This window comes from Trachurus trachurus (genome assembly GCF_905171665.1).
Source record: "Trachurus trachurus genome assembly, chromosome: 4".
NCBI lineage: Eukaryota > Metazoa > Chordata > Actinopteri > Carangiformes > Carangidae > Trachurus > Trachurus trachurus.
In genome coordinates, this window is record NC_139898.1 from 34,435,586 (window position 1) to 34,461,072 (window position 25,487).

The following is a 25,487-nucleotide window of genomic DNA, read 5'->3' on the forward strand; positions in this document are numbered from 1 at the left end:
TTTGTGTTTGTAATAAGGAAGAAAAACTTGTTCCACTATCAGATTTTTCTACTTATTTCAAGTGAAAATCTGCTTGAAAGAAGTAAAAAGTGTCTAGAAACAAGCTACTTTTTATGTGATGAGTCTTATTTTAAGTAGAATGAGATTTGTTTTGACTAGAAATGAGACAAATATTCTTGGTAAGATGTAGAGTTTTTGCAGTGTGAGGTTTCTACCAGCAGCATCAGTGTAGCAGAGACTTCTCTGACATGAGAATATATATGTGATGTGTTTACAGACTGAACTTATGGTGGGAAAAAAAACAAGAATTTAAAATGTTAAACAGCAGAAAAACTGATTTAATAAGATGTTTTATCTCCTGGTTCATGATGAGAACATGAAGCAGTGACAGTTTGTCCTGTTTTCCATCGACCTCCATGTCGACCTGATGACCCACATTGTGCGAGAGCTTCAGTTCTGGTTGCATGCAATGTGTGTGTGCACGTGTACAGAATGTGTTGCATGCACACACACACACTGACACACACACACACACACACACACACACACACACACCTGTGCAGTGTGTCAGTGTGTCAGAAACCCGACCTGCTGCTGCAGCCGAGTCCAGAAAAACAAATACAGTTTTTTACGACCGCTATGATGACCCATTTATTTATTTTGAACCTCTCTTCATTTTTCATTAGTTGGGCATGAAGTTTGTTTCTTTTTTTTGTAACACTCAGTACAAAAAGTGAACGACCCATCTCAGAGCAGCTTTGCAGAATGTAAAGTTTATGAAAAAGACAGTAAATGACAGGATTCGGCACTTTAATTGCACTGATCAATGAGCTCTTTGTGATATCCTATGAACTTGAATACTCTGCACTTTATGTAAAACCCCTGCACTTGATTAATTGCCATGTTTGTCCCAATCGTTTGTTTGTCAAAATCCTTGTTATATTTATTGAAGTACCCCATGTTACCCCATCTATCTCCCCGCTAAATCTGGTGCAGCCATCTTTTTATTTTTCTCAATAATTAATGTCACTGCACACTGTCATTTTTAAATAAATACATAAATACATTTGCAGTAAATAGTTTACTGTATCACAGTATTTGCAAATGAAATTACTTATTACTTATGAATTACTCAGAGTAAAGAGGAAAAAAGTCAGAGAGGCAGAAGTTTAAACCAAATTTGGTAACACTTTACTTGAATAGGTATTCATAAGATTGACATAACACTGTCATAACCATGACATAACACTGTTATAAACATCAATGAATACTTCTGACAGCTGTGGTTAAGTGTCATTCGGTAAGTTATGTCACTTTTGATGCAAAGTTGACATTATTTGAGATGTTTTTGTTCTGACAACTTGACATAAAGACAATTTAAACTGTCATAGCAGACCTACACTGCAAAAACTCAAAGTCTTTCCAAGAATATTTGTCTTATTTCTTGTCAAAATGTCTCATTTCTAGTCAAAACTAATCTCATTCCACTTAAAATAAGACTCATCACCTACAAATGAACTTGTTTTTAGATCATTTTCACATGAAATAAGTAGAAAAATCTGCCAGTGAAAGCAAGTTTTTTGTGCTTGTAAGAAAAACTTGCTCCACTATCAGATTATTTCAAGTGAAAATCTGCTTGAAAGAAGTAAAAAGTGTCTAAAAACAAACTACTTTTAATGTGATGAGTCTTATTTTAAGTAGAATGAGATTTGTTTTGACTAGAAATAAGACAAATATTCTTGATAAGATATTAGATTTTTTTGCAGTGTAATTGCCAAACTTTGAAAATGATGTCAAGTTCTCATAACAAAAACATCTCAAACAATGTCAACTTTGCATCAAAAGTGACATAACTTACCAAATGACACTTAACGACAGCTGTCATAAGTATTCATTGATGTTTATGACAGCTGTTATGTCAATCTTACTATATGAATACCTATTCAAGTAAAGTGTTACCAAAAAGTTTAAATGTGTTAATTGTCTGTATTTGTGTCAGAGGGACAAGAAAGTGGGTCACAGCGATCGTAAAATACAAATAAATAAATCAGAGGAGGGGGGGAAACTAAACGTGAGGCTGTGGAGCTGGTTCAGTCCGGTTCAGTTCAGTCTGATGCTGCTGCTGCTGCTGCTGCTGCTGCCGAAGCCAAGAGTTAAAAGTGTTGGTGGTGTTGCCGGGTGCAGGAGGTGAGGGAGGTGAGGAGGAGGAGGTGCAGGAGGAGGTGCAGACAGATTCAGCAGGTGTTCAGATCCCTGGCTGCTATTTATAAACCAGCTGAGATACGAGCGGCACGTGAACCCAGAGAGACGATGCTGCGTTCAGGTTCCTCTGAGGATTCATTACTGTTTATTATTATTATCATATATAGGCCTACTGTACAGTCTGTTTATACCTGCACTGTAACTGTGTGTAACCTGAGTCTGTGTGTGTGTGTGTGTGTGTGTGTGTGTGTGTGTGTGTGTGTGTGTGTGTGTGTGTGTGTGTGTGTGTGTGTGTGTGTGTGTGTGTGTGTGTGTGTGTGTGTACAGAACATCGAGCTGAAGGTGGAGGTGGAGAGTTTGAAGAAGGAGCTCGAGGACAAACAGGAGCTTCTGGACAAAGCTCTGTGAGTATCTGAACATGAGGCAGAATACACTAACAGAAACAGCTGTTTTAAAGCCCCAGTCTGTAACTTATTTGTCTTTTTATTATCAAAAATCAAACCTGTCTTTCATAAATCTGTATTTGACTGAAGGTGAATCACAGCTGCATACAAATGATTAGAAAGCTTTCTGGTTCCTTAGAATGAGTTGTTACAAGTCGTTACAAATACATAAGTGGGCGACGCACCGAACCGAGGCGGCCATGTTGCATCGTGACCGTAGGTAACCATGGAAACTCAGCGATATGCAACCGCACCGCTAGATGGGGGGAATTCCTACATACTGGGGCTTTAAATTCTGCACAACCTGATCTTTAAAATGATGACTAAGAGAGAAGAGATATTATTATTTATCCAACTTGTTCCAGCAGCAAAAGTAAAGAATAAAATAAAAATAAAAAGACACAAAAATAGAATCAAAAATACATTTTTATGTCAAAAATGTTTTGTTTTGTTCCACAATGACAGAACTGACCGACTCTGAAACAAGAATAATATAATGAACTGAAATAAAAAGTAAAGAATAGAAAGAGAAAAAAGTCAAATAAACAGTTCAGTTCAGTTGTATTTATATCCCGAGGGAAATTTGATTTGCAGCAAGCATTACAAACACAAGACATCGACATGTCGCTAGCCACGACATACACTGCAAAAACTCAAAATCTTACCAAGAATATTTGTCTTATTTCCAGTCAAAATTAATGCAAAGTTGACATTGTTTGAGATGTCCTTGTTATGAGAACTTGACATAATTTTCAAAGTTTGGCAATTACACTGCAAAAAATCAAATATCTTATCAAGAATATTTGTCTTATTTCTAGTCAAAACAAATCTCATTCTACTTAAAATCAGACTCATCACATTAAAAAGCAGCTGGTTTTTAGACACTTTTTACTTCTTTCAAGCAGATTTTCACTTGAAGTAGAAAAATCTGATAGAGGAGCAAGTTTTTCTTTCTTATTACAAACACAAAAAACTTGCTTTCACTGGCAGATTTTTCTACTTATTTCAAGTGAAAATTAGTTTGAAACAAGTGAAAATGATCTAAAAACAAGTTCATTTTTAGGTGATGAGTCTTATTTTAAGAGGAAAGAGATTAGTTTTGACTAGAAATGAGACATTTTGACAAGAAATAAGACAAATATTCTTGGAAAGATGTTGAGTTTTTACAGTGTAGTGCAGTAATACACAAAAAAGACAGTACGAATAGTAAAAAAAATACTACTACTACTAATAAATTACTATTGATAATAATAATAATAATACATAATGCTCTGCGCATAGTAAGAATGTAAACAGTCTACACACAATGCATTAAAGTGCATAGTGCTGCAAGAATTGAAAAAAAATAACTTGATACCCAAGTGCATTTAAGTGCAGAGGCCTGAGAGTATAGGCGCCTCGTCTATGGCAGCAGGGACAAAACATTTCAGGAATCTTTATCTCTAAACCTCCAAACACAGACCTCAGATCAGATCATGGTTCTTGACTCTTGACACCTTCAGAGTAAAAGCACCACTTCAAAATAAGAGCTCAACTCAACTGTAAAGTCAAACAGCTGCAGTCAGAGTTGAAGTTCTGCACAACCTGAACTTTAAAAATGCTGAATAAGAGAGAAGAGACTTTTTATTTCTCCTAAATTCACTCGTTCCAGCAGCAAAAATAAAGAATAAAATATTTAAAAAAGACACAAAAATAGAATCAAAAAGTAGATTTTTATGTCAAAACATAGAAAAGAAAAAAGCATAAACAGGACAAAACATTTCAGGAATCTCAGATCTCTCGGATCAGATCAGATCAAGGTTCTTCTGTCTCATCTCCATTAGGACTCTTGAACCCTTCAGAGTAAAAGCACAAGCACCACTTCAAAATAAAAGCTCAACTCAACCGTAAAGTCAGATGGATGTGCAGATGTTCTGGTAAAACATCACGGTGGGAAGACAGAGGTTTGTTGTGAAGGAGGAGGGAGGGGAGGGGCTGTTAGAGGATCTGGGGGGGGGGGGGGGGGGGGGGGGGTGATAGTAAAAGGCCAGAGTCCCCCCCCCCCCTCCTGCTGCTGAGTCGGAGCTTCTCTGAGCTGTAGCACCTGTCTGTCTGAGCAGCAGCTGCTCCTGGATCAGATTCTCCAGCTCGTCCTCCACGATGCGTTCACTGACCACCACCGCCACCACGGCCTCAGAGTGGGTCTGCTGCTCCATTCAATAACTTCAGATTACAACTGTGAACGTCCTGACCTCTGACCTTTACCTCTCTGTCGCTCCGATTGGTTTAAAGGGATAGTTCAAAGCCCAAAATTGAAATTTCCCTCATTATTATCTCCTCCCCCTCATGTGGACTAAGGGCTGGGAGAAGTTTCAGAGTCCTCCGTGGCTTCTCTGAGTTACAGGGGGTCTCGGCGTAGCAGTGCATGTCCATATGACGGTTGCAAATGGATACCAACTGTCTTCGTAACAAAAAGACACACCAAAAAACATCCAGATACCTCCATGCTGCTTGTATGTAATGTCCCTCTTGTATTGAAGCCCCGACATGAGAAATTGTCCCGAAAAGAATTAAATAAGTCTATATTTCAAGCTTGTTTTGTAGTGGAAGCTTCTCAAAGCTCCTCTTTTTTTTGCCGACATTACATACGAGCAGAATGGAGGAATTATATTTGGATGTTTTTTGGAGAGAAATGAAAGGAGGAAGAGAGTGTGGGATCTCTCATCAGATCAGTGAACAAGTTTAAACTGTTCACTTCATTTATTGATTTTATTTCGCTTTTTATTTGAGATTTTACAAAATAAAACGACAAACGCTTTACATCAGCTGCCTGTTTTTATATCAAAAGACTGTTTATTATAAGGTGAGAAGCTATAAACCATATTTCCTGTCGTCATGTGGACTCCTCCTCTTTATTATTTGTCCTTAACTGTCTCATATTCAAACTTTGATCGACACAAAGACAAAAAATGCATTAACGAAGAGTAGAAAAAACAAAAACTAACAAATCCTATTATGGAGTAAGAGAAAATAATAAATCTATAGAGGATAAAGGGAATGATTGTGAAAATAAAAGCAGGAAAAAAAGAGGGAACAAGTAAAAAAAAAAAAAAAGTGGAACTTAAAGCAATACTTACCGATCTGGCATTTCACTCAGCACAGCACAAACATTTGAAAATCAACAGCTCCACCTCCCTCACAAGTCCCACCCACCTCTCCCTCCTGCGCAGCTCCACGAGCCCCCTCCCTCCCTGCTTCATGCGTTGGCATGGCAACGGTAAACAGAACAGGAACGCGAGTGAAACGGGAACAACACAAACAAACACAACACCGGAGTTTTAAACCGTATAAACGGACTCAGTGATGATGACTGATGAGTTTTATAATAAACTGTTGTTAGCCTACTGCTACTGGAGACGCAGGGGAAGTGATTGTTACAGATTACAGTTCTCAACGAGCCGGGCTGGCGGCCGGACCAGCGCCACCTGATGCGCTGGTTCAGGCCGAAAATAAATCCAGACCGAGCCGAGTCGAGCCGCGCCGGTCCGGAGTTCAACCGGGTCCGGACCGCTGAGAACTCACAGAGCTAACAGTAGCCTAGCCGTTAGCACAGAGCTAACAGTAGCCTAGCCCCCTAGCAGTTAGCACAGAGCTAACAGTAGCCTAGCCGTTAGCACAGAGCTAACAGTAGCCTAGCCGTTAGCACAGAGCTAACAGTAGCCTAGCCGTTAGCACAGAGCTAACAGTAGCCTAGCCCCCTAGCAGTTAGCACTGGATGCTTTATAGACACATGTGACTTCCTGTGTTTACGTATCACTCGGGGCTGATCACTATCAACGTTACAATATCAGACATGAAACTCCGCGACCAGCTGCGGCTGCAGTTATTGGTCTTTTAAAAAACTATTTATTTCCAAAAACCTTCTTTCTAGTGTGTTGTGACTCTAGTCTCCTCTGCTCTCTGTGTCCTGCTACTGCTCTGTCAATAAGCGTTCTTCCTGGTCGGGAGGGGGGAGAGGAGGAGAGGGGTGCGCAAAGTGATTACATATTAAGTAGGTTCGGTCGCTCGTCAAATCTTATTAATCGGACCGAATAATATTATTGGTCAGACTTTTCTCAGAATTATATGAGAATGAAAAAATGATGAGTTTTTAACCCTGTTGGGTTTCTCTTACATTTTAATGTATCATCAGATTATTAATAGCATTTTAACTTAGACAAAGAAATGTGCAAAAGTTCCAGAAAGGTAAGTATTGCTTTAAGAGACAAATAAATAAATAAATAAAAGCATTTTCCCCCACTGCATTTTTTCAAAACTTTATCAAACAATATTTTTTCTTGTGATCAATATTTTTATTGAATTTTTCTATATAAATGTGCAGAAATAATCAAAGTGTAATAAAAGTAGCAAAAAGAAAACAATAATAATACTATAGATATTATTATCTTCGTTCCACTTCCTGTCTAACCTGCGTGTCCTCCTCGCGCTGCGCTCCCATAGGCTGACGGCGGACAGCCTGTCCAATCAGAATGAGGCGGAGCTGCAGCGCCGGCTGTCGGAGCGACAGGAGGAGATCAGCCACATGCAGGAGATCCTGCAGACCAAAGTCCAGCTGCTGCAGGAGGTGAGAGGAGATCAGATCAACTTTCATTTTTATTATTATTGAAATTTGTCTTGGGCAAAAGTGCACATACGTAGAGCCGTATAGCAACAATACGATAAGTACAGTGACAGACATGCAAGCAATAGACCTACAGACACAGTGACAGCAATAGACATAGCTTGTATTCTGTGTATTTTACTACTTGTATGTTATGTGTAGGGACTACAGATGGAAATGAACTGGGAGCTAAATCTGGTGCAACCATCTTTTCATTTTTTCCTTTAAATGATTAATGTAAATGCACATTGTCCCTTATTAAACCAATAAACTAAACTAAACTAAACTAGGAGGCCGAGCTGGCCCGAGCCGAGGCCGAGCAGATGGCCTCGCTGGCCGACTCGGAGTCTCAGCGCTGTCTGGCTCTGGAGAGGGAGATGGTGGAGAGGATGGAGATGGAGGAGAGCGGAGGAGGAGCAGGAGGAGCAGGAGGCTCCGCCCACAAGGACAGGTGAGTCAGCTGCTCTGAGTCTAAAAAAGTTTAAAGAAAAATCTAGAAAAAGTAGTAAAAATTTCTAAAATAAAAAATAAAAAAGTGGCAACATTTCTCAAAAGTATATAAAAAAATTCTAGAAGAAACTGGTAAAATTTCTCAAAAAAAATGTTTCTAAAGAAAAATCTAGAAAAAGTGGTAAAATTTCAAAAAAAAAAAAAAAAGTGGTAACATTTCTAAAAAAAAACAAAAAAAAACAAGAAGAGGTAAAATTTCTCAAAAGTATAAGAAAAAAATTCTAGAAGAAACTGGTAAAATTTCTCAAAAAAAAAAAAATTCTAAAGAAAAATCTAGAAAAAGTGGTAAAATTTCTAAAAAATGAAATTAAGTATTAAAAAAGGGCCCTCAAGGCCACCGTACCGACCTCGATGGGAACAAACAGGTTTAGTTTTGAAGAGAAAAAAAATGTAATTTCTGTTTTGTATGTATAACATTGCCAACCTTTTTATTTTATATTCATGAAGCCAAAATGTCAAAAGCAAACCCATCACTCATCATTTTTAATTTAATTGAAAAATCATTTTGAGTCTAAAATATAAAGAAAATAACAGCAGAAGTTTATTGGCTCCAGTTTCATTCAGAAAATCTTAAAATGACATGATCTGCCACGTTACATATTAGTCTGCTGTTAAACATGAATAAAGAGACAGAGCTCTGATCTACGTACTGTCACTGAACACAACACTCTCTCTCTCTCTCTCTCCCTGTGCCTCTCAGGGCGATCGAGGAGCTGACTCAGCAGAAAGTCTCTCTGGGTCTCCGGGTCGAGGAGCTGGAGGTCAAAGTTCACGACCTCTCGTCCTCTCTGCAGAGGAGAGAGCAGACGGCCGAGGTGAGTTCTAACAGCCTCTCCCTCTGGGTTCATCCTCCTGCAGCTCACACAGCTGTAACACACACACACACACACACACACACACACACACACACACACACACACACACACACACACACACACACACACACACACACACACACACACACACACACACACACAGATTGGAGCCAAATATTCAGATTAGAATCATTTCAGAGTCCAAACCGAATGAAAATGCTCCAGTAAATAGGTGGAATAAACCTTTTCTTAAACCGATCCAAAGTAAAATGACATCATGTAAAGAGTGAAACTGAATGTTGTTTGGTTTCGTTCTTTCTGCTCCGTGTCGACGTTTCTTCACTTGCAAATGTTTAAATGAAAGAGTCAAAACAACTGAACAACTGCTGAGCTGATCAGACAATAGATCTGATCTGGGATCAGTCAAAGGATGTTTGGATTTCTAGAGTTCTCAACGGGCCTGAACATTAAAGAGTTAAAGCAGCAAGTAAGTGATATTTTTGTGTTAATATAGGCTAAGTCTTAAATAGTTGTATCTTCCGACAGCAATCACTTCTATAGAGTGTTTGGACTGAAACACGGGTCTGTCAGTCACTCTGCTCTGCTCTGAGCCCAGGAGAAAACTTTCCTTGTATCCTACAGTTTTTATCCAATGAGGAGAGAGAACGGCATGCAGGGCTGTGTGTGCAGCCAAGGAACGCCGTGAATGTGGCGACGTAGGGACGAGGACTGTTATGGTGCGTTCAAGGCAGCTCGTAACTCGTATTTTTCCGACCGTGAAGTGGTACCAGTTCGATCTGGTACGAGTTCACGGGTCAGAAGTTACGAGTGGCCGTTATAGTGACTTTCACAGGTAAAACAGGTCGGAGAAACACGAGTGGGTTGCCTGGAACGCTACAAAGTCGTAAGTCGTGACTTGAAGCTGTAATTTACGGTTTCAAAAGCCTGCCTGGAACGCAGCATTAGCCAAAACCACCGGATCGCTTACTTCTGCTTTAAGTTTGCTGCATCATAACTGCATAGACGTTCATAAAAAATCAAACCGTTTTGAAATCGGACATCGGTCGTTATAGCAGAACATGCACCAGAGGCTTAATGCTCTGAGGGAGAGAGTTGACCTTACCAAGATGGCCGCCGTGTGGCTACGCCGTGGCATTGGGCAGCAGCGGCGGATGAGTCATCTAGTCTTCTTATATACAGTAGGTTATATCTATGGTTCTGGCTCAGAGCCCAGACTGAGGTATCGGCCTGTTTTTACCTCCACATGTGGGTCAGTGGAACTTTGGCAGAGTCGCACACACACACACACACACACACACACACATACAGGAAATACCAGAGTGTGTGTGTCAGTGTGCGTCCAGCAGATCGTTTACTGTTGGTTTTAATTAAGACTGTGAAGCATCAGCTGATTCTGAGTCTGTTTGTCTCCACAGAGTCTGGACCAGCGCAGACACACACACATGCAGGTAGGACCACCGCTCTGTGTGTGTGTGTGTGTGTGTGTGTGTGTGTGTGTGTGTGTGTGTGTGTGTGTGTGTGTGTGTGTGTGTGTGTCTGTGTGTGTGTGTGTGTGTGTGTGTGACCCTGACACTCACACACAGAGACGTAGCGCCACCCGGTGTCAGCTCACCTGAACTACACACACACACACTGATCCATCCGCTCCCACAGGATGTTACATGACAACAAACACCGAGTTATTTTTTCTCATTTTGTCTTTTTAGTTTCTGTTGCTTTTATTTTATTTTCCTTCATTTCTCTTTTTTCTTCGGTCGCTACTCGCTACTCTTTCTTTTGTTTCTTCCTGCTGTTCTTTACTTTTTTGAGCGTTCGATTCTCCTCTGGCCTTATAGTCCATCTGTGTGTGTGTGTGTGTGAAAAGAAACAAGAATTTAACAGTGCAGTTAAAAGAAATAAAAGTCCTGACTGGACATGAAAATAAAAGAAAAAACTTAAAAAGAAAAGGAAAATATGTTAAGAAAATAAAAAACACAGGAAAGTCAATAAATAAATAAAAAATACTTTTCATTACGGCAGAGTATTAGGGCCACATTGAGAAAAAAAAACACAGACTTCAAGAATAAAGTCGTAATTTTCAGGAATAAAGTCATACATTTCCTACGAGAAAAAAGTCATAACATTACGAGAATAAAGTCATAAATTTACGAGAATAAAGTCGTACATTTACGAGAATAAAGTCGTACATTTATGAGAATAAAGTCGTACATTTATGAGAATAAAGTCGTAAATTTATGAGAATAAAGTCGTACATTTCCTACGAGAAAAAAGTCATGACATTACAAGAATAAAGTCGTACATTTCCTACGAGAATAAAGTCGTACATAGACAAGAATAAAGTTGTACATTTCATACGAGAAAAAAGTCATGACATTACAAGAATAAAGTCGTACATAGAAAAAAACATCGTAAATTTACGACTTTATTCTCAAAGTCATGTGATTTTTTTATTTGTCAGTGTGGCCCTAATACTCTGTCGTATTTCATAGACCATATATTTAATTTCTTGAAGCATCGTTGTCAAACTGCAGACTCAGACTCTGGTGCTTCAGCTCCTCTTAAAATAAAGTCTCATCATCTAATAAAGTCATTTTTAACCTCTGAAGTGAAACCAGAGTCTCTCTCTCTCCGTCTGGACCTGAAGACACTGACTCACAACATCTTTATTTTTATTCTTTGTTTGACCTTTATAGAACTTTATTTATTACAAATCTCTTTCAGAGTTCATCCTCACTGAAAACACAGCAGACACAAATAAACACAGAAGGAAACTGATTCACAAGGCGCTGAAAAGCTGCTAATGATCTACAGTGTTCCCAAACACATGAGATTCCCCCTTAAAGGGATAGTTCAACATTTTCTCAAATTGGCCCATTGCCATAATCCCTATAGTCATAGCAGTAGGTTCGTTACCTTTAATTGTCGGTGTAGCTATTTTTAGAACGGCGGAGCAGAGCCGTGAGCTGCTCAGAGCTACGCTACGGAGGCTCATTATGGGATTTCTTGGTTTCCCTTCATCAAACTCATGAAATACACAATCCAACAACTCCACAACGCTCTGGTGGACAAGTTGTGAGCTGCACATTCACCACGCTATGAGATAATAACACACCATTGTTTTAGAGGGAAATACAGAGTCTGCTTGATGAAAAACTGTCCCTGAAGGCAACGTGCATCAGTGGTTTTGCATGAATTTCCCTCTAAAACAACTCTGTGTGGTAACGTTGTGTTATTATCTCATAGCGTGGTGAATGTGCAGCTCACAACTTGTCCACCAGAGCGTTGTGGAGTTGTTGGATTGTGTATTTGATGAGTTTGATGAGGGAAACCAAGAAATCCCATAATGAGCCTCCGTAGCGTAGCTCTGAGCAGCTCACGGCTCTGCTCCGCTGTTCTAAAAATAGCTTGCACCGACAATTAAAGGTAACGAACCTACTGCTATTACTATTGTTTTTGAGAAATTTTACCAATTTCTTCTAGAAAATTTTTTCCTTTTTTTTTTTTTTTTTTTTAAATTTAACCACTTTTTCTAGATTTTTCTGTAAACTTTTTTTTTTTTTGAAATTTTACCAGTTTCTTCTAGAAAATGTTTTCCTTTTTTTTTTTCTTTTTTTTTTAATTTAACCACTTTTTCTAGATTTTTCTGTAAACTTTTTTTTTTTTTTTAATTTTACCAGTTTCTTCTAGAAAATGTTTTCCTTTTTTTTTTTTAATTTAACCACTTTTTCTAGATTTTTCTGTAAACTTTTTTTTTTTTTTTAATTTTACCAGTTTCTTCTAGAATTCTTTTTAAAAACTTTTTGAAAATTTTGCAACTTTTTTCAGAAATTTTTGTGAAAATATTTTACTTTTTTTTTTTTTTTTTTTAGAATTCTTACCACTTTTTTCTAGAACTTTTTATTATTTTTTTTATCACTTTCTCTTAAAAAAGTCTTTTTCCCAGAATTTTCTCAACAATATTTCCACACATTCACGCCATTGGCCCTAATTTCAACATATACATTAACTAAAAAAGTAATGTTCTTCAGTCTCAGAACAAATATTTGTGTGGCGGTGTCGCCATGGAGACGAGAGCTGGGACACCGGGTCAGAGGCTCTGATCTTACGAGGTTGGTTTTCAGCCAAGAGATGCTCCATTCTCCCTGGAACTAGTTACAACTCATTGATTTAACCAGAACTAGAGACAAGGGACACATGGAGCTGAAATCCTGTTTAAATCGTACACGGCAAAAACTCAAAATCTTTCCAAGAATATTTGTCTTATTTCTTGTCAAAATGTCTAATTTCTAGTCAAAACTAAACTCTTTCCACTTAAAATAAGACTCATCACCTAAAAATTAACTTGTTCTTAGATCATTTTCACTTGTTTCAAACTAATTTTCACTTGAAATAAGTAGAAAAATCTGCCAGTGAAAGCAAGTTTTTTTTGTGCTTGTAATAAGAAAAACTTGCTCCACTATCAGATTTTTCTACTTATTTCAAGTGAAAATATGTTTGAAAAAAGTAAAAAATGTCTTAAAAACAAGCTACTTTTAATGTGATGAGTCTGATTTTAGGTAGAATGAGATTTGTTTTGACTAGAAATAAGACAAATATTTTTGGTAAGATATTTGAGTTTTTGCAGTGTATCTCCCATCATCCTTTGCAGCAGCAGCAGCAGCGGTCGTCCTCGTCCCCCTTGGTGCTGCTCTCTCTGATATTAGAGATCTCAGTTACCCTCAGCACCCCCCCCCCCCCCCCCCCCCCCCCCCCCCCCCCTCTGTTTCTGCCACTCTGGGGGAGTAAACAGCGGGCGCCGTCCGTCTGTCAGCAGCAGCAGCAGCTCGTTCCTTCACTTATCTCTGATTAGGATTAATTGAGTTTTGATTGCGAGCCTCATTCCGGCCGATCGGTGTTTTGGTGTCGTGTCTCCAGAGTCTTGTAGCGGGAAGACGGATGTGGACACGAGTCAGGGGCCAGAAAGGTGGTTCTCACACACACACACACACACACACACACACACACACACACACACACACACACACACACACACACACACACACACACACACACACACACACACACACACACACACACACAGGCCTCTCTCATGTCAACAACACATCCAGTGATGAAAGACGGCGGGTGAAGAGCCGATCGAGGATCTGTGGGAAACAGTGTCTGAGCTTCATCATCAAACTCTCGTGTGTAGTAGTAACTCATGTTGGAAAGAAAGAGAAAAAAAAAGAAAAGAAAAGACGAAAAAATAAAATAAAATAAAATAAAATACAAACAGAAGTTCAGGTTACATAAATCGTCGTCCACTGCAGCAGAAACCACAAGGTTCACAAACACAGAGTCAGTTTGACTTCCTGCAGCTCATCAGTCAGAGTCACAGAGTGTTTAAAGAACTGATGAGGAGTAAGTGCATTTAAAACTAAATACCACATGAGGACCAATAGAAAAAGAGGAGTGTGTGTGTGTGTGGTTGTGTGGTTGTGTGTGTGCGTGTGTTTCCTTCAATTATTTAAAAACAATCACAAAGATAAGATTCACACTTTATCATCAGAAAAACATCCTGTAGCTACAGTATCATCACACTTCTGTCCTCCCCCTGTTTGCCATGAATCAATATCAATACAAACGCACAGAGACATATGCAAACATATTTATATACATATACATACATGTACATATACTGTATACAGTACATCTATATAGTAAATCAGTGGTTCTCAACTGGTGGGTCGGGACCCAAAAGTGGGTCGTGGACCTGTTCTGGATGGGTCGCGGACAGCTGGTCAAAAAAGTAAATAATATTTAATGCACATCTGATGTTGGACATGTCTTTTATTTTGAAAAATAACTTATATTGAAAGGCACGAGACACGTGAACACATGCAGTTGTAATGCTCCTCCTCACTTTCTTATTATTTGCTCCATTTGCTCTGAATGCAAAGATATCAGTTTCTTATTAATGTGGCCTGATGCAGTGAATCTGGTTTTGTTTTGTGGGTCTTTATTTTGTGCAGTTTGATATTTATTCACTTTAGTGAACATGCTCTGAATGCAGAGATGCATTAGAAGTCAAATATATATTGTTTTGTCGGTCTCCATTTTGTGCAGTTTGATATTATTTTATTCACTTCCGTACATGCAGTTGTCATGGTAACTCCTCAGTTTCATTCATGTGCTCTGAAATGCACTTTGCTCAATAAAGAGAAAAATGAGTTTTTAAAGGCTTTAAAAAAAAATCTTGGTTTGAATTCTATAAAAGTGGGTCGTGACTTAATGACCACGGGAACATGTGGAGCCCAGAGTGAGACTAGTTGAGAACCCCTGTAGTAAATATATCTTTATAGTATAGCCTACAGGTGCATCTCAATAAATTATACGTCCATTTCCAGTGTTGATTGCATATAGATTGAGATACTTTTCAGAAGGCCAACATTTCTGTATTAAAAATACTTTTTTTAATTGGTCTTTTGTAAAATTCAGTTTTTTGAAGACACTGAATCTTGGGTTATTTTTTTAAATTTAAACCACAATCATTTCAATTAAATCTGTGTGTAATGGATCTGTATAATGTATTAGTTTCACTTTTTTAATTGAATTACTGACATAAATAAACTTTTATTCTAATTTATAGAGATGCAGCGTGTATATATATAAAACCAAACAAGTGCATCTCACAAGTCAACTTTTACACGTTTATGGGATTTTATAGTGAATTGACCTAATTTATCAAATATATCTTGGTTCAGTGAAGAACACAGGCGTTTGAATATAAAACTGATAAAAAACGGAGTAAAAGATGAATCTTCAGTGTTGTTTCTCATCGTGGTTCTGATGTGAAGTCATGTGACTCCAAAGGTCAAAGGTCGACAGGAAGTTTGATTGTTTAACAGATTTATGTGCAAAGTAAACTGTGTCAGTGGCGTCGTTTTTTTTGTTTAAAGAGCGACGAGTGATTCACTGACACTGAAAGTGCAGGAAAATGAGACTCTGCCCCCCCCCCCCCCCCCCCCCCCCCTCCCCCCTGCACGGGGCCCCTCCCCCCTGGGAAAAGGCATGAACTCATTCCACGCTGAGCGTTTAATGAAGCTGATGAGAAACAGTCAGAGCTGTTCACACCCTGCACACACACACACACACACACACACACACACACACACACACTCACTCTGCTGTGACACAAACCAGCTTCATGGAAACAGAGAGTTTCATTTTGAACTGAACCAAAGAAAACAAAGAAAAAATAACAGAATATCAGCACTTTGACTTTTCATTAGCGGGTCAAATACACAGTTACACAGTGTGTGTGTGTGTGTGTGTGTGTGTGTGTGTGTGTGTGTGTGTGTGTGTGTGTGTGTGTGTGTGTGTGTGTGTGTGACATCACTATGACATCACCATGACATCACGTCAAACATTTGTGTTCAGGAAACAGAAATAAAAACTGGAGCTTAAACCAATTAATTTAGTGGGGAAAAAAAAGCTTTTTGCTGAAAACTTTTAGATTATTTATTATTTCTGAAACAGATTTTCACAGATAAGTTTCATCATCTTAAAGGGATAGTTCAACATTTTGTCAAATTGGCCCATTGCCAGAGGTAAATGCAGAGACTGTTGATGAAAAACTGTCCCTGAAGGCAACGTGCATCAGTGGTTTTGCATGAATTTCCCTCTACAACAACTCTGTGTGGTAACGTTGTGTTATTATCTCATAGCGTGGTGAATGTGCAGCTCACAACTTGTCCACCAGAGCGTTGTGGAGTTGTTGGATTGTGTATTTGATGAGTTTGATGATGAGGGAAACCAAGAAATCCCATAATGAGCCTCCGTAGCGTAGCTCTGAGCAGCTCACGGCTCTGCTCCGCCGTTCTAAAAACAGCTTGCACCGACAATTAAAGGTAACGAACCTACTGCTATGACTATAGGGATTATGGCAATGGGTCAATTTGCCAAAATGTTGAACTATCCCTTTAAAGGAACAGACACCTCTTCTCTCTGTCTGTGTCTCTGTGACTGACTGCTCCTTTAATCTGTTGAGTAAAAACTGATTCAGCTCGTTTCCACAGAACAAACTGAGTTAGAGTTAAAGGCCAGAAAGATGTTCAGTCTGTGTGACGGTGAGACGTCTCACTCCCACACCGATACCAGAGACCAGAAGTTATATTGTTAAACTCATTATCTCAAGATCAATTATGATTCATATTAACGAGATAATATCAAGAGGAAGTTAAAGCCTATTTTCTTTTTTCAAAGATAGGTGAGATAATTAATAATAATCACCTTCTTTGGTGATGTTGCAAAGATTTTCACAGATTCAAAAGCTGCAAAAACAAAAACCAACACCTCTTTCCTCACGTGTTCATTCAGACAATGAGCTTCAACCTGTTTTAATTCAGAGGAGCGGCGGCTTTAAGTCTCATTTTGAGGCAGTGTAAGTGAGTGTGGTCCTTCTCAGCTTCCGTAGATTATAAACATGAACCTGCTCTTCATGCAGTTTCACAGCTTTTTACATGATGAGATCAGTGACTCATAACAATAATAATCATGATTATAATAATAGAAAATGTGACTTTTTTGTGTTTTTTGGGTTATTGATTTCACTGAATCATTTTGATAATTCATAATAATAATAATAATAATAATAAAATTATTAATAGAGTTAGACTGCAATAATTAGTTCTTTCAAGACTTTTGATTGATCCACGTATGGGAGATTCACTCCTAGGCTACATGACAAGTAAGAAAGAAAGGATTGAAATATGTATATGTACAAATATATGTAAACAAAATCTGTTCCCTGCTGTGATTTAAAAAATGACATAAATAGAAAACAACCATGCTATTCTTCTACAATTAAAAAAAAACTTTTTGAACATTTAACCACTTTTTTGAGAATTTTTTTATGACTTTCTCCTAAAAAAAAGTATTTTTTCCATAATTTTGTCAACAATATTTCCACAAATTCACACCGTTGGCCCTAATTAGAACATTGACTAAAAACCGCCTATACGTTAAACACATTGTAGTCCTACTCCAGGGATAATTCATTTAAATGAAAAGTAATAAGAACATCATGTGAGCTCTTCCCATCAATAATCAATAATCCGCATTAGGGTGAGTGACTGACTGGGTTTTACAGTAATCAAAGTGCACCTCCTGCAGACGGGGGGACTAGTTAACGCGGCGCGGAGTGATACCTCTTCTCGTGCATAGAGGATCTTTGGTTTCTGTCAACGTCGCCTCCTCCTCCTCCTCTCTGCTGCCTCTCTCAGCTCAGCTCGAGTCGGACTGAGACCGGTGGATTCTGCATCCTCAGTCCAGGGCTCGGAGCTCTGATCCCGGGGAGACGGAGCGGCACCGACCGGTCCACGGATCAGATCCTCCAGCGGAGCCTCGACCAGGAAGGGATTCGGTTTTTTATCGCCTATTTCTGGAAAAATCCGCGTTCGTGTTCGGATTATAACGGAGGAGGAGGCGGCCGCTGCGGAACAGAGAGAGGAGGAAGAGGAGGAGGAAAAGGAAGATGAAGATGCTGTCATGTTTTAAAAAGACGTCTTTGATTTAAACAGCGGAGCTGAGAAGCAGCGACAACGGGAACGGAATCGAGCCTGGTGGTAACAACACGCCCCAGTGGAGTCTGGCAGCGCGTGCACGGAGGAAGTGAAAGTGTGAGACAGTGTGAGACACGCGCACATCACATCCGCTCCGATCGCGTTGTCATGTCAACGAGATCCGACGACGACGAGATCTGCTGCTGTTGATGCAGCTTCTTCCTCACATCTTCATCCTCAGTTTTAATCCTGTCGTCCTTCTGGGTCAAATAGACTCAATCTGTTCCCTTCCTCCATCCTTCCTTCCATCCTTTCTCCCTCCCTTCTTTCCACAATCCTTTTCCCCTTCCTTCTTTCCTTCCTTCCTTCCTTCCTTCCTTCCTTCCTGCCTTCCCTTCGTCCTCACTTCTTCTTCCTTCCCCTTTTGATCCAATTGACCTGATCTGTTCCCTCCCTCCATCTTTCTTTCCTTCCTTTTCCCTTCCTTCTTTCCACAATCCTTCCTTCCTTCCTTCCTTCCTTCCTTCCTTCCTTCCTTCCTTCCTTCCTTCCTTCCTTCCTTCCTTCCTTCCTTCCTTCCCTTCATCCTTACTTCTTCCTTCCTTTTTGACCCAATCTGTTCCCTCCCTCCTTCTATCTTTCCTTCCTTTTCCCCTTCCTTCTCTCCTCCCATCTTTCCCTTTATCCTTCCTTCCTTCTCTCTTTCCCTTTGTCCTTCCTTCCTTCTCTCTTTCCCTTTATCCTTCCTTCCTTCTCTCTTTCCCTTTGTCCTTCCTTCCTTCCTTCCATCCTTTCTTCCTTGACCCCGGACGACAACAGGATTAAGGGTTAATATATAAATCTAAAGCGCTCACCTGAACAGACTCAGGTGAAGGTGAAGATGCTGGACGTCGTGGCGACCGCGACCACGGCAACAGCAGCAGCAGCGGTGAAGATGAAGTCCTCTTCCTCTGAGTCGTTGTGTCGTATCTGCGGCCGTGAGCTGCTTGGGAACCAGCGGCGGTGGATCTTCCACCCGGCGGCCAAACTCAACCTGCAGGTGCTGCTGTCGCACGCGCTGGGCCGCCAGCTGACCCGCGGTCACCATGGCAACAGCAGTGAGTTCGCCTGCTCCAAGTGCTGCTTCATGCTGGAGCGGATGTACCGCTTCGACACGGTGGTGGCGCGCGTGGAGGCGCTGTCGCTGGAGCGGCTGCACAAGCTGCTGCTGGAGAAACACCGGCTGCGGCTCTGCATCGCTGCGCTGTACCGCAGGAACAACGCACAGGAGGAGGAGGAGGAGGGAGGAGGAGGAGGAGGAGGAGGAGGAGGAGCAGGAGGAGGAGGAGGAGGAGTTGCACCGAAACCAGATTCAGAACCGCTATCGGCGCCGATTGTGCCCGATATGGTGGATTTGTCGGCGCTGCAGGATGTGAGATACTCCGACATGATCCAAGACGATCTGACCTACTCTGTGTACGAGTCGTGGGCGGATAAAGACGACGATCCGGCAGCTCTGGACCAGCACCAGAACCAGCAGCATCATCATCATCATTGCACCGGAGGAGGAGGAGGAGGAGGAGACCCGGGCCAGAAGCCGAGGCGTTGCCGTGGCTGCGCGGCGCTCCGTGTGGCGGACTCGGACTACGAGGCGGTGTGTAAGGTCCCTCGCCGGGTCGGGACGGGACGGAGGAGCACGTCCTGCGGTCCGTCCACACGCTACTCCGCCAACGCCGCTAGTGCTAGCGCCACTAGCAGCAGCAGCGCCATGGCAACAGAGGAGGAGGAGGAGGAGGAAGATGCCACTAAAGACGCCGATAAAACAGATTTGACGTGTGACCGTACGAGTCCCAGTCCGTCCTCCTCCGTGGAGTCTCTGGACACGGCCGTGGACGTCAGCTGCTCCGCTGTGAAACACAAAGAGCCAGAAGAACCAGAACCAGAAGCAGAGAAGGAACGAGAAGAAGCAGAAGCAGAAGAAGCTCCAGGGAGGAGAAGGGAGGTCTTTGGGGAAGAAGCAGAACGAGAAGCAGAAGCAGAGCGAGATGGAGCTCCAGGGAGGAGAGGGGAGGTCTTTGGGGACCGAGCCCCAGCAGAGAGCCTCCTCTCTGGGCTGCGGTCGGCGCTGAGCCTCCTGAGGAGCTGGGAGCTCCAGCGCCGCCACCGGCCGCTGAGGCCTCGGCCCGGCAGCAGAATCCCCGTGCTGCTGCTGCACAACAACAAGACCAAACTGCAGCCAGAAGGAGCTCTCTCCTCCTCCTCCTTCTCCTCCTCGCTGGCGCTGTCCGTCCCGCTGAGGTCGGTACCAGAGCTGGTGATGACCTCTGACCCCCAGCAGCAGCTGCAGGAGGAGCTGGACCTGCTGGAGGAGCAGTGGCTGGACGACTACGTGCCCTGTGGCCCGTTTCGCTTCCAGCAGGTAGTTAGTTAGTTTAGCCCATAGACTGTAAAAAGAATGGCCGTAGCACCGTGACGTCACCCATCGGTTTGGGGGAGTCTGTTTTGTGCCGCTACTACGGGGGTTTGAACCGCGCCATGTTGGATTCTACTGCCACATTTGGAGCGGTGCGGCCGTTGGCCGGCCGAGGGCCCGCCCACTGGCCTCGTAGCAGCGGTCGCCGGACCTGTCACTCAACGTTTCCGCGCCCTGATTGGCCACAACTTTAAACCTAATAATAGTAAAACGGTAGAGTTTAAAAAAATTCACCCCCCTCAGAGTGTGTGCGGGGGTAGAAATTATCGGTTGAGACCAAAAAATAAAATGTACCAGGCTGTAAATATGTTTTTTTAAGCTGTAAAATCGGCTATTTTAACATGGGGCTCGATTGGAGTTGCTCCCTTCTGGAGCCAGCCCCCAGAGGAAGAAGAGGGGATTGCAGTTTGTTGAACGCGGAAGTGAGCTTCACTTCTCAGACCGACAACTGCCCCCTTGGTTTAGCCTCGTAAACCAGCCTCTCCCGGAAATGCATTTCATTTGGCCTGAAACCCTCAGAAGGCCGAGCCAATCAGCACGTTGGCCAATCAGGGACCGACTGGTGCAAAGCCCCGTCACTACACCAACTTGCTGATTGGCTGAATGGGGTTGTCTGTCAACACCCCAAACGCTTAGAGGGGGGATGAGGCCAGACTCTCCCTCAGAAATGAAATGAAATGCATTTCCGCGAGAGGCTAGAGTTAGTTCCCGCGACCGACCGACCGACCAGCAGCGACGTCCGAGCGCCTCGTATCCCTCCGCTGCTACGTCACCCACAACCAACCACAGGAGATTTAGTCAGAATTGTTATGAGGTGACCTTTGACCTCTGACCTTTGATGACCAGGATTTCAGTGAATCTGCATAAGTTTTATATCGATTCAGCGTTTCATCCAGATGGAAACAGCGTTTTCGAGTGGTGGAAACGGGTCCCAGAGTGGGAACGTCTGAAAAGGCCGCCCCAGCGTTTTTATGTAGACATGATGTCATCATACCCCACACCTCTAGACGTTACAACAGTGGACGACTGTCGGTCCCTCCATCGTCATATTTAGATTTTGCTCTGACACGACTCCCACTCAACATTTAATCCACTTTTAATGTTTGGAGTCAGGGATGCACATGTTTAACTGTTTAAAGCAGAAGTAAGTGATCCAGTGGTTTTGGCTAATGCTGCGTTCCAGGCAGGCTTTCGAAACCGTAAATTACAGCTTCAAGTCACAACTTACGACTTTGTAGCGTTCCAGGCAACCCACTCGTGTTTCTCCGACCTGTTTTACCGGTGAAAGTCACTATAACGGCCACTCGTAACTTCTGACCCGTGAACTCGTACCAGATCGAACTGGTACGACTTCACAGGTCGGAAAAACACGAGTTACGAGTTGCCTTGAACGCACCATAACTTCCTGTCAGCAGATGGAGTTAGCAGCCCCCGCCCTCGTCCCTACGTCACCACATTCAGGCGCATCCCTTGGCTGCACACACAGAGAGGACTGCCCCTTTATGCCGTTCTCTCTCCACATTGGATAAAGGTTGTAGGATACAAGGAAAGTTTTCTCCTGGGCTCAGAGCAGAGCAGAGTGACTGACAGACCCGTGTTTCAGACCAAACACTCTATAGAAGTGATTGCTGTCGGAAGATACAACTATTTAAGACTTAGATTAACACAAAAATATCGCTTACTTCTGCTTTAATACTATTGGTTCAACCTTATCGGTTAACAAGCGTCGGTTATCATCGGTCAGAAAAAAAATTCAAAATGTGCGTCCCTAGTTTGGAGTTTGAACACAACTCTGTCTTTTTCTCTGTTTCTGGTGTTTAACGCGGCTTTAATCTGTTTAATCATCCTGGAGTCACAGTGAACAATAATGTCCCAGATCTGATGGATATCCTCCTTTAGATATCAGGTTTTATTATGTTTTCACTATGAGGTCACCGTGTTCTTGACCTTTGACCTTTGACCCCTGGGATGTAATTAGTTCCTTCCTTTGTGAGGAAACAGTTGGAAAATCTGAATCAACCAAATCTAATCTGCACCGTAAACAATCTAAATCTAAATGTTATGAGTTCTTCTTATTCAAAGTGACACTGATCTGAATCTTTTAGAAAGCGAACCACAGATCTCATCATCCTGAACGCTCTCAGAGCCTTGATTACTCTCTCAGGGAGGAGAGGAGCGGAGACGAGGAGGAGGAGGAGGAGGAGGAGGAGGGGGGTTAAATTCCCCTTCCTCGTCAGTATCCTAGCAACGCCTCCGTTGCCATAGAGACAGTCTCCCAGCAGTCGAGCCTCCGTGCGAAGCTGATCCATCCAGCCTCATAACTTCTTATTGTCATCATGTTAATGGAGGAGCAAGGACGATGATGATCCAGGATCAGGGTCCGTCAGCCAACCGACCAGTCAGCAGTTTACAGTAAAAGGTTTCTATGGTTACGGCTTGATTAGGCCGTTTGATTGGACGACTGTAAACAAACATTAGATACCTCTTCTTCTTCTCCTTCTTCTCCTTCTGTGATGCATTTCGATCAGTATTGTAGGAGCAGCATTGGCCTTGATAACATGAACATTATTTCAATGAAGAGTAATTACTATGAAAGTCCTCATTAGTATAGAAATAATAGTAGATATAGTTTACAGTTTATAGTTAGATATAGTTTACAGTTTATAGTTAGTTTTATGTTAGAAATATATAGTATGGGTCCCCAGTATTAAGAAACTGCCGGATGATTGTGCAGTGGTTTTAGGGGTTATTGATGATGCTGAATCCATTTCTGACATTTTCAAAATTCAAAATGGCTGTCTAAACCGGAAGTGACCAGATTTTAACCGCCAGTGGGCCGATTTTGATGGAATTCAAAATCTGGTCACTTCCGGTTTAGACAGCCATATTGAATTTTGAATTTGATCAATAACCCCTACAACCACTCCAATATTGCCCAGATCAGCCAAGTCAATTTTGTTGAAATATTGCCCATATAGGCAATTATGCTAATTTATGCTAATTATGTCTGTTATGCTAATTGCCCAATATATATAAGTTAGCATCCGGCAGTTTCTGAATACTGGGGACCCATACTACATATTTCTAACATAAAACTTTGGGGTACTCAACATTTCCGGGTACTCATTGTTGGCAAGTAGACTATAATGCAACGCTGCACTTCACCTACTGACCAGCAGGCGGCGCTGTGTTTAAACGAAGCTTCAGCTAATGAATCTTTTCACAAACTTCTACAGTAACTTTCTCTATAACCAGGACTGAACCGGTCGCTGACGAGGAACTCATAGGATCAATAAACTAAAACATGAGCTCGTTACTACGACGCCTTCGCTGCTCGTTAACTGAAACAGCTGCACACACACACACACACACACACACACACACACACATACACACACACACACACACATACACACACACACACACACACACACACACACATGACTAATACTAACGTCCTTGAGGGGGTCGGGGGGGGGGAGTGACATCACCTCGCTACGCGGCGCCAATCAAAACAAAAACAAAGGAAGTCAACAGCGTGCTGCCGTGGCAACAGCTGCTTCCCCACCAGGAAGTCATCCGTCCATCCAGCGGCAAGATGACATCATCACTCTGCACTGCTGCACACACTGACCATGACTCAGCGTTTCATCTCTGTCACTAAAACAAACTTTAAACTGTTTGTTTGACTCGATGTGGATGTTTTATTATATATTATATGTTATTTTATTATATTTACATTTGTTTTAACTCATGACGTGTGTGTGTGTGTGTGTGTCACAGAAGAGTTTAGGCAAAAGTGCGTCCTTAAAGAGGAACTTTTTCTTGAAATTTTACCACTTTTTGTAGAATTTTTAACCCTTTTTAGAGGGGGGGGGGGGTTATTTTTAGAAATCTTACCACTTTTTTCTAGAATTTTTTTTTCCTTTTTATTTTAATTTTTTTTAGAAATTTTACCATTTTTTCTAGAATTAAAAAAAACAATTTTTTACCACTTTTTTCTAGAATTTTTTTCAACTTTTTTTTAGAAATTTGACAATTTTTCTAGTATTAAAAAACAGCCTTTTTTTAACCACTTTTTTCTAGAAGATTTTTAACTTTTTTTTTTTTTTTTTGAGAATTTTTACCACTAGAAATATTTAAATGTTTTTTGAGAAATTGTACCATTTTTTCCCCCAGAAATATCTCTACAATATTTCCAAAAATGTACGCTTTAAAACTTTAAACCGTTTGTTTGACTCAATGTGGATGTTTTATTATAGATTATATGTTATTTTATTATATTTCCATTTGTTTTAACTCATGACGTGTGTGTTTGTGTGTTTCAGCGGTTGATTGACGAGCAGCAGGATCAGCTGAGTCACTATGAGAGCGCGGCCGGTCAGTGTGTCGGCGAGCTGCAGAAGGCCCAGGACCAGGTTCGATCCCTGCAGGCCAAGATCAGGGAGAGCGAGACCAGGAACCAGGTACGACATCAAACTCTTTCCAAGAATATTTGTCTTATTTCTTGTCAAAATGTCTCATTTCTAGTCAAAACTAAACTCTTTCCACTTAAAATAAGACTCATCACCTAAAAATGAACTTGTTTTTAGATCATTTTCACTTGTTTCAATTCTCACTGTCAGATTTTTCTACTTATTTCAAGTGAAAATAGGCTTGAAATAAGTAAAAAAAAAAAAAAAGTGTCTAAAAACAAGCTATTCTTCAAGCTTCTCCTTCTGACCTTTGACCTCTGACCTCCAGCTGATCGTTGCATCAGTTAATTACACAACAACAGGAGTTGGTTCAGACACACACACACACACACATTAACACACACAGCTTCAAGCTCAACAAGTAGGTGACGGAGGAGGAAAATGAGGG

General features: G+C 41.3%; 1 protein-coding gene across 2 annotated transcripts in view; it reads left to right on the top strand.

Annotated features, from left to right (window-relative positions):
- Positions 1-25,487, top strand: part of pde4dip (phosphodiesterase 4D interacting protein) — a 157,308-nt gene that overhangs the window by 77,534 nt on the left and 54,287 nt on the right. For both annotated transcript variants that reach the window (XM_083969576.1, XM_083969577.1), the window contains exons 5-10: positions 2,530-2,606; positions 7,125-7,248; positions 7,575-7,735; positions 8,495-8,609; positions 10,046-10,078; positions 24,953-25,090. In XM_083969576.1, coding sequence (XP_083825702.1) covers positions 2,530-2,606; positions 7,125-7,248; positions 7,575-7,735; positions 8,495-8,609; positions 10,046-10,078; positions 24,953-25,090 — 648 coding nt within the window. The remainder of the gene's footprint in view (positions 1-2,529; positions 2,607-7,124; positions 7,249-7,574; positions 7,736-8,494; positions 8,610-10,045; positions 10,079-24,952; positions 25,091-25,487) is intronic.